General features: G+C 45.4%; 1 protein-coding gene across 1 annotated transcript; it reads right to left on the bottom strand.

Annotated features, from left to right (window-relative positions):
* Positions 1 to 202: 202 nt before the first annotated feature.
* On the bottom strand, positions 203 to 814 carry LOC141069277 (olfactory receptor 8H1-like). The gene has a single exon (XM_073558730.1). It carries the CDS (start codon positions 812 to 814, stop codon positions 203 to 205), a length of 612 nt encoding a protein of 203 aa, XP_073414831.1.
* Between the last annotated feature and the right edge of the window lie 8,463 nt (positions 815 to 9,277).

The following is a 9,277-nucleotide window of genomic DNA, read 5'->3' as shown; positions in this document are numbered from 1 at the left end:
CACCCATACCCATTTTATTTAGGTGGATGCATATAGATGTCCCACCTTGTAGATATATAGATTTGTTTATCCTCTGAGAACTTTGATTTTTGTGTTATTATGGTAACAGCAAAAAGTCATGAGGCTGAAGAAAAATAAAGGGGTGTCAATATTGTATCCACACAAAATGTAGCATGTATATAAAGAAATGTTTTGCGGCTTTCTAACTTACTTTTTGTTTAATCTTCTCTCTGTTCTTTAGAAAACCGATTCCCCAAACTAACCCCATCAATGCAGATTGTACATTGGAATTCTGTAGACTGTATATGATCGGGTTTAACATGGGGATGACAGCTGTAAATATTGTGTTACCGACTAACTCCAGGACATCAGAATTAGAAGGTATCACATACCCAAGTAAGCCTGTTCCATAGTAAATAGTCATGATGGTGATGTGGGATGAGCAGGTGGATAAGGCTTTTTTTTTGCTTTCTTTTAATTTCATTTTGAAGATGACGGAGAAAATTTTAACATATGAAACCAGAGTGCACACAAAGGGAATAAACACCAAGATCATCATTTCTATGCCTATCATAGCAAACAATGTAATTGGGCCCGTGCAGTTGTTCTTTGTTAGGGCTTTAGGATGACAGAAGAACTGGCGGATGACGTTGGAGTGACATGAGGACATGAAAAATACTGAGCTTACAAGAATTAAAGAGTTTAGAAAGGCAGATGCCCAAATCCCAATAGTTATCAAGGTGCAATTTCTCTGACTTAAGATCTGATGATAAAGTAACGGGAGGCAGATGGCGACATAATGGTCATAAGCCATAATGAAGAGGAGAATACTCTCTGCATGTCAGGATCCTAGGACTTTCCGGTCTGTTTTGAATGAACTTTTGCCCTTGGTTAAGATGGAGTTTTCGGTCCTGTCGCATCACTTCCTCTTAGCTGCCTTTAGTTAAGATGGAGTTTTCGTTTACATCACTTCCTCCCTAGCTGCATAAAAACCCGCCCCTAAGCACAAGCAAATCGCTTGAGTATATTGATTCCTGGTGTGCTCCTGCCCTGCCACTCTCCCAGATCTTGTGACTCTGGAACAACCCTGCTTCCTGCTTGAGACTTCACCTCTCTGGACCTCTGGATACCGCTGGACTTCTGGCTACCGTACCCGGTTAGTGTTTGTGCCCACTGAAGGTCCCCTTACTGGATCTCCACCGGACTCATCATACCAGAGGCTCGCTACAACTGGACTTCTGTTTGCTATACTGGTTAGTAGCTGTTACCCGGTGCCCGCTGAACATTATCCTGCTGGACATTTGTTATACTCTGGACTTTGCCTGCAATACCCAGTTATATTCCGTACTCAGTGACTCTTAATAACTTACCATCCTTGCTGAACCTTTTGCTATGTGCTGCTGTATGTCTGTGCTCTGAACCCGTTACGTATTTCCACGTTTGTTGTGCACAATTGTATATAAATCACTTGCCTCACTAAGCGTGTCTCTGCCGTCATTGCCCTACGCCATTGAAGTCCTTATACCATACATAAGTATTATATTATACTCAAGCCATTTTTAGAGGACTTCGCTGGGGCAATGTCAGAGGCACGATTAGATCAGCTATACTCCATGATCCACTCCTTACAGCAGGACATGGATGCTGTGCACGCCAGGCTTGGAGATATCGAGGGACGGCTGAATCATGACCACCAGTTCCTGGGTACAGCTATGCAGGAGCTACAAGGCAAGGTGGAGGCTCAGGTGACCGACCGTACCTCGCCCGGATTTGCTCCCAGTATGCCTAAATTACCTCCCTTCCGCTTTAATGGTGAGCGCAGTCAGTTCCGTGGCTTCATTAATCAGTGCATGCTATTCTTTGATGTGAATACTGACTGTTACCGATCGGATCGATCTAAAGTATTATGCATAATCATGCTGCGGACTTCACATGCCCTGGCCTGGGCTAACCCATTGATTGAGACCAGGGACGTGCGGTTGAACTGCTTAGAGGATTTTCTAACAGCTATGGCACTGATGTTCGACGATCCGAACCGCCGTAATACTGCTGAAACGGCTCTCCTTTCTTTACGGCAAGGCAAGCGGCCAGTGATTGAATATGTCACCGACTTCAAAAGACTGGTGGTGGACACTGACTGGGGTAACAATGCGTTGTTGTCGGTATTTAAAAAGGGACTGTCCGGTGCCATCAAGGACGAGTTAGCCCGTGCCGAATCACCCGATGATCTTGACCTGTTCCTTCAACACTGTGTGCGCATTGATACCCGTTTAACAGAGCGCAGACAGGAAAGATGGGCAGCACTTAACCGGGTACCTGACTTTCCGTCACCTACCAGGGAACCTGTTCCTAAGACACCACGAGAGCCTGCGGAGGTTCCCATGCAAGTGGACTCTGTACAAAACCGAGAGAACCAGGAACGCCGCGAACATCGGCTCCGTGAACGGCTATGTTTTTATTGCGGCAAATCAGACCATTTCCTTATTGACTGTCCAAGGCGTCCTAAACGTTCCATTAAGATCTTGGCGGCTGTAGCCGAATATGATAATACCGACATAGAATCTGAAGCCTCCGAAGCTAGTTCCCACCTGGATGCGGTATTTCCCTCCACAGTATTATCCACTGCAGCTAAGGACTCTGAAGGGAGATCCACCCACTGCTCGCTCCATATACAAATAAAATGGAAGAAACAGCTAATTCCTACGGCTGCAATGATTGACTCTGGGGCTGGGGGGAATTTCATGGATCTCTCTTTTGCTAGGAAACACGGTATCCCGTCTCAACAGAGAGCATCACCAGTTACCATGGAAACCGTGGACGGGTCCCCATTGACTTCCGGACCCGTGGATAAAGAGACTGTACCCCTCGAATGTATGATCAAACCAGGTCAGCAGCAGACCCTTGTCTTTATGTTAATTTCATCTCCACATTTTCCAGTCATTTTAGGAATCCCCTGGCTTCGGGCTACCAATCCAGTCATCAACTGGGAGACAAAAGAGATTTCCTTCCCATCCCAGACTGCTCCTGCCGTAAAACCAACTGAACCGGCTCCAACAACGCATGCTATGGAGGACAATGTACAGGTACCCGTTCTGCCCCCGGTCTATCATGACTTTCTCGACATCTGCAATAAACAGAATGCTGATCAGCTCCCCCCACATAGACCTTACGATTGTCCTATAGACTTATTACCCGGAGCGGAGATACCGTTTGGACATGTGTACCCGTTGGCGGCCCCTGAACTACACGCCCTAAAAGAATATATTGATGAGAATCTTGCCAAGGGTTTCATTCGTCCCTCTACCTCACCCGCAGGGGCACCCATCTTCTTTGTAAAGAAGAAGGACGGAACTCTGCGCCCTTGCATAGATTACCGGGAGCTCAACAAGATCACCATCCGGAACCGGTACCCATTGCCCCTGATCCCCGAATTATTAGAAAGGGTCCAACAGGCTACAATTTTCACCAAGTTAGATCTCCGAGGGGCGTATAACCTGCTCCGTATCCGTCCAGGGGACGAATGGAAGACAGCATTCAGGTGTAGATACGGACATTTTGAGTATTTAGTCATGCCCTTCGGCCTTTGCAACGCCCCCGCAACATTCCAACACTTGGTGAACGATATATTCAGGGACATTATGGACCAGTTCATGGTCATCTACCTGGACGATATTTTGATTTATTCTAATTCTTTACAGGAACGTCAAGACGGTCCTTGCTTGCCTACGTGATAACCGCCTGTACATCAAGCTTGAGAAATGTGAATTTCATTGTACTAATATTCAATTTCTAGGGTATGTCATTTCTCCACAGGGTCTAAATATGGAAACCAGCAAGATAAAAGCAATACTGGAATGGCCGGTACCAGGTACCATCAAAGAGGTGCAACGATTCGTCGGATTTGCCAACTTCTACAGGCGTTTCATCCGTAATTTCTCAGAAATTGTCCGCCCTATTACCGCATTAACCAAGAAGGGTCAGAGGTTTGTGTGGTCCGTCCAGGCTCAGGAGGCTTTTGACCATCTCAAGGTTTGTTTTACATCAGCACCATTTCTGATTCACCCAGACCCCTCACTTCCGTTCCTTGTAGAAGTCGATGCCTCTGATTATGCTCTGGGAGCAGTTCTGTCCCAGAGAACTGGGGACAAAGCTTTACTGCACCCATGTGCTTTCTTTTCTCGACGGTTGTCCCCTGTGGAGAGGAATTATGATGTTGCAGACAAGGAGTTGCTGGCGATCGTGTCTGCTTTCAAAGAATGGCGGCACCACTTACAGGGAGTGGCATAACAAGTGGTGGTACTCACAGATCACCGCAACCTGGAATTTCTGAAATCTGCCAGATGTCTGTCCCCACGGCAAGCCAGGTGGAGCCTTTTTCTTAATCAATTTAATTTTGTTGTCACATATCGACCAGGTTCCCGTAACGGAAAGGCTGATGCCTTATCCCGTCTCCACACCTCGGACCCTGTGCCTTCATCATCTCAAACCGTGTTGTCTGATTCCAACTTCATCGGAGTGATCCAGGACCAGGACTTATGGAAGGACATCAAGCAGGCCTATGATGGTGATGTATTCCTTGCTGCCCCCCCGAGCGACGTGGCACTTGTTCTTCGGAATGGTGTGTGGTTACGAGAACGTCGCCTGTATGTCCCGGAGGCTGTAAGACTTCGAGTCCTTAAATTGGTTCATGACTCCATGGTGGCAGGACATAGGGGGGTACAAAAAACTCAGGAGTTCTTGACCCGGTTCTTCTGGTGGCCTACCTGTATGAAAGACGTGAAAGACTACGTCACATCATGTGTGATCTGTGCCCAGTGCAAGGTCCCTCGTATGGCTCCTACAGGCCTCCTCCAGCCTTTACCCGTGCCGTCTCGCCCCTGGGGGTCCATCTCCATGGATTTTATTGTGGATCTGCCTCCATCAAGTGGCAGCACTACTATCCTTGTAGTGGTAGACCGGTTGACCAAAGCCGCCCATTTCATCCCCTGTACTGGCCTCCCCTCGGCCGCAGAGACTGTTGACCTGGTAGTACGGAACGTATTTCGTTTACACGGGGTCCCGGATCAGATCATCTCTGACCGAGGTGTTCAATTCACCTCTAGGTTCTGGAAGGGGTTTTGTTCTGCACTCCAAATTAATGTGTGTCTGTCTTCTGCCTACCATCCTCAGACGAATGGACAGACGGAACGGACCAACCAGACCCTGGAACAATACCTGAGATGTTACGTGAGCCATCTACAGGACGATTGGGTGAAGCTCCTTCCTCTGGCAGAATTCTCCTACAACAACACCCAGAGTAGTTCCACGAAGGTAACACCCTTTTTTGCAAACCTGGGTTACCATCCAAGTATTCTGCCTAGGTCACCGGTCGCAGTCCCTATACCCGCGGTTGGAGACAGGGTGACGGAGTTGCAACGAGTTCAGGAGATCCTGAAAGACACCTTGACAACTGCTCAGCGACGTTACAAGGACTCGGCAGACTCTCATAGGCGACCGGCACCCTCGTACCAGGTAGGGGACTCTTTGGTTGTCCACCAAAAACATGAAGCTTGGTGTCCCTTCACAGAAGCTGGGGCAAAAATACATCGGCCCATTCAGGATCTCCGGGATTGTGAACTCCGTGGCCTGTCGGCTGAAGTTACCACGGACTATGAAGGTACACCCGGTCTTTCATGTTTCTCTGCTCAAACCGGTAACTCCTAATACCTTTCAGGGACGTGTTGTACCACCTCCTCCCCCGGTGATGGTAGATGGCCAAGAAGAATTTGTCGTTGAGGCCATTCTCGACTCCCGTCTCCATCGGCGACGGCTGCAATACCTGGTTCGCTGGCAAGGCTATTCACCTGAGGACGACTCCTGGGAACCCGTTGACAACATCAACGCATCTAGGAAGATTGCTCAGTTCCATCGGAGGTACCCGGACAAGCCCGGTCCTGTTCCGTCCTGAGGCCGTTTTTTGGGAGGGATGTACTGTCAGGATCCTAGGACTTTCCGGTCTGTTTTGAATGAACTTTTGCCCTTGGTTAAGATGGAGTTTTCGGTCCTGTCGCATCACTTCCTCTTAGCTGCCCTTAGTTAAGATGGAGTTTTCGTTTACATCACTTCCTCCCTAGCTGCATAAAAACCCGCCCCTAAGCACAAGCAAATCGCTTGAGTATATTGATTCCTGGTGTGCTCCTGCCCTGCCACTCTCCCAGATCTTGTGACTCTGGAACAACCCTGCTTCCTGCTTGAGACTTCACCTCTCTGGACCTCTGGATACCGCTGGACTTCTGGCTACCGTACCCGGTTAGTGTTTGTGCCCACTGAAGGTCCCCTTACTGGATCTCCACCGGACTCATCATACCAGAGGCTCGCTACAACTGGACTTCTGTTTGCTATACTGGTTAGTAGCTGTTACCCGGTGCCCGCTGAACATTATCCTGCTGGACATTTGTTATACTCTGGACTTTGCCTGCAATACCCAGTTATATTCCGTACTCAGTGACTCTTAATAACTTACCATCCTTGCTGAACCTTTTGCTATGTGCTGCTGTATGTCTGTGCTCTGAACCCGTTACGTATTTCCACGTTTGTTGTGCACAATTGTATATAAATCACTTGCTTCACTAAGCGTGTCTCTGCCGTCATTGCCCTACGCCATTGAAGTCCTTATACCATACATAAGTATTATACTGCATTTGCCACAACTGTGAAAAAGTACAACTGAGCGTAACATTGTGAGAAGGAAATAATGTGATTCCCAGATAATAACATGTGCAGGAATTTAGGAACCGTGACCGATGTATAAAATATGTCTACAATGGATAAATTACAGATAAAGAGATACATTGGTTTATGTAACTGAACTTCCAGATATATGACTGTGATAATGGAGGAATTGATGAGAACTCCGACCAAATATATCAAGAAAAAAAAAGTAGCAATGAAGGGATTATTCTTTGAATCTTTAGAAAATGGCAAAATATAAAAATATTTAAACGAAGTCTCATTTTTCGCTAGCATTTCTTCATAAAAAAGCACAAAATGTGTTATACATTTTACACATAGTATAGCGAATATCAATAAAAAAGGCAAATAGAGAAAATCAAGATGGAAAATTAATAGAAGAGTTGACGAGTACTCCAAGCAAATATATCAAGGAAAATATTTTGGAAATGAGTAAATCACTCTTTGTATCTCCAGAAAAAGGTAAAATGTAAAAATATTTAAAATAAGTTTCATTTTTCATTAGTATTTTCTTAGAAAGAACAATAATACAAAATAATGTTACAAATTACACCATAATATATCAAATGACAAACATCAAAAAATTAGAAAGAAGGGAAAATGTATTACCTAATCTAGGTAATCAACTGGGTAATGACAACTTAACAGATAACAAATATATTGGCCGATACATTCTGCAATGGAGGCTCGGTTGGTCTCTATTGAAAGTCAGCGGGAGACATCTTGTGTAAGTGGCATCTGACATTGGAGAGATATAGTGCAGATCTGTGCATAGACTAATAAAAATTTGAAATTAAACATTTAACATTTGAAGTTTTTAAATTAAAAATTATTCAAATTCTAGAAGAAATTAATATATTAATAATAGTTACTGAAATTTATAAAATGTTGATATAATTTTTTTAAAGGAAAAGAAAATCATTTTTGCACTTTTTGAACACATTAGTTATTTGTAAGATATAGTCCCATGTCTCATTTAACCGAGAAACTGAGAAATTTTGGGGACCTGGAGCCAACAGCAAATTTTCACATTTTTGGAATCCCACTATCTAAAGCTGGAATCAAAGGTCATGAATATTCATGTAGTTATTTCAGTAAAACAAAAGGGTAGATTTGAAAGGAGGAGAAGAATTAATCTTTTCTTTATACTTTTTTCTCTTTTAGGATCAACTTGCTGAGCTTAGGTTCAAAACACCACAACAAAAACTGAATGTTCAATTCTAGCCTGAATACCTTATTTTTTGGACCATAAAATGCACTTTTTTCCGAAAATTTTTTGGGGAAAATGGGGGTGTGTCTTATGGTCGAAATATACTTACAAATACTGTGGTGGCGGTCCTGGTACGACGCTGCAGGGCAATGCAGCCACCCTTTCCAGGCTGGTGCGGCTGTGGTATGGCAGTGGTACTCCTCTGTGGTGCAGCGGCAGTGGCGCTCCACTGTGGGGTGTTGGAACTCCGTCGGCATTTTGTGAAAGCCCAGAAGCCTCACAGATCCAGTGTAGCGATGCGGTGGTCTTTGGGAAAATGGCTGCCAGGGGCGGCGCATGCTCAGATTCAGATCTTGGCTAGGAAATTTCTATGCTACATCCTTCAAAATATAAATTCCTCACTGAAGAAAATCTGCTAAGAATTATGTATATTAAACTGAGGGATTAGTAAATTTGAAAACAGAATATTATAATATCAGTAGATTATTGGTTTGTCGAATCATTTTTTGTAATTTACGAGTCTTTGTATTTTTCACAAATACCGTATTTTTTGGATTATAAGACGCACCCAAAACTTTTCCGAGAAAATTTTTTTTTTTTTAATAAAATGGTGGTGCTTCTGATAATCCATATGTCTTATTGATTACTAGGGGTTACGGCTGCGGTAAAGTGGTGTCCCAGGGTTGCTGCTGGAGGAGGCAGGAGTGGGGTGATCCTGCACGATGCAGGCTTGGATGACGGGGTGTTTTGATGTGCGGCACGCCGCTGCGGGTGTCCAGTGTAGCTGTGGGTGTCCAGCGCTGCTGCAGGTGTCTCCGGTGCTGCCAGGGCTCTTACAACATTTTGTGACAAGGCCAGAGCCCCCACAGTTTCATAGTTTCCTATGCGGTGGACTCCGGGAAAATGGCTGAGATCTCATCTCCCGAGATCTTGGTGCCGAGCTCTCCATCTGTGCATGCACTGCCCCCGGCAGCCATAGGAAACCATGGAACTGTAGGGGCTCTGGCCTTTCACAAAATGTTGGCAGAGCCCCGGCAGCACCGAAGACACCTGCAGCAACGTCGGACACTGGCAGTGGCACCAGACTCCCGCAGTGGCACGCCACGCATCGGAACACCCCCTCATCCAAGCCTGCATCCTGCAGCATCACCCTACTCCTGCCTCCTCCAGCAGCGACCTTGGGCCACTGCTTCACAGCAGCCATCACCCCCGGTAAGCAATAAGACACATGGATTATCAGAAGCAACACCATTTTATTAAAAAAAATTCCTATTTTTCTCCTCAAAATTTGGGGTGCATCTTATAATCCAAAAAATACGGTATTTGTGAAAAATACAA

The sequence above is a fragment of the Dendrobates tinctorius genome, unplaced genomic scaffold (assembly GCF_039654945.1).
Source record: "Dendrobates tinctorius isolate UK_male_01 unplaced genomic scaffold, ASM3965494v1 ptg000257l, whole genome shotgun sequence".
Classification (NCBI taxonomy): domain Eukaryota; kingdom Metazoa; phylum Chordata; class Amphibia; order Anura; family Dendrobatidae; genus Dendrobates; species Dendrobates tinctorius.
This window is presented reverse-complemented; position numbering and strand designations above follow the sequence as displayed.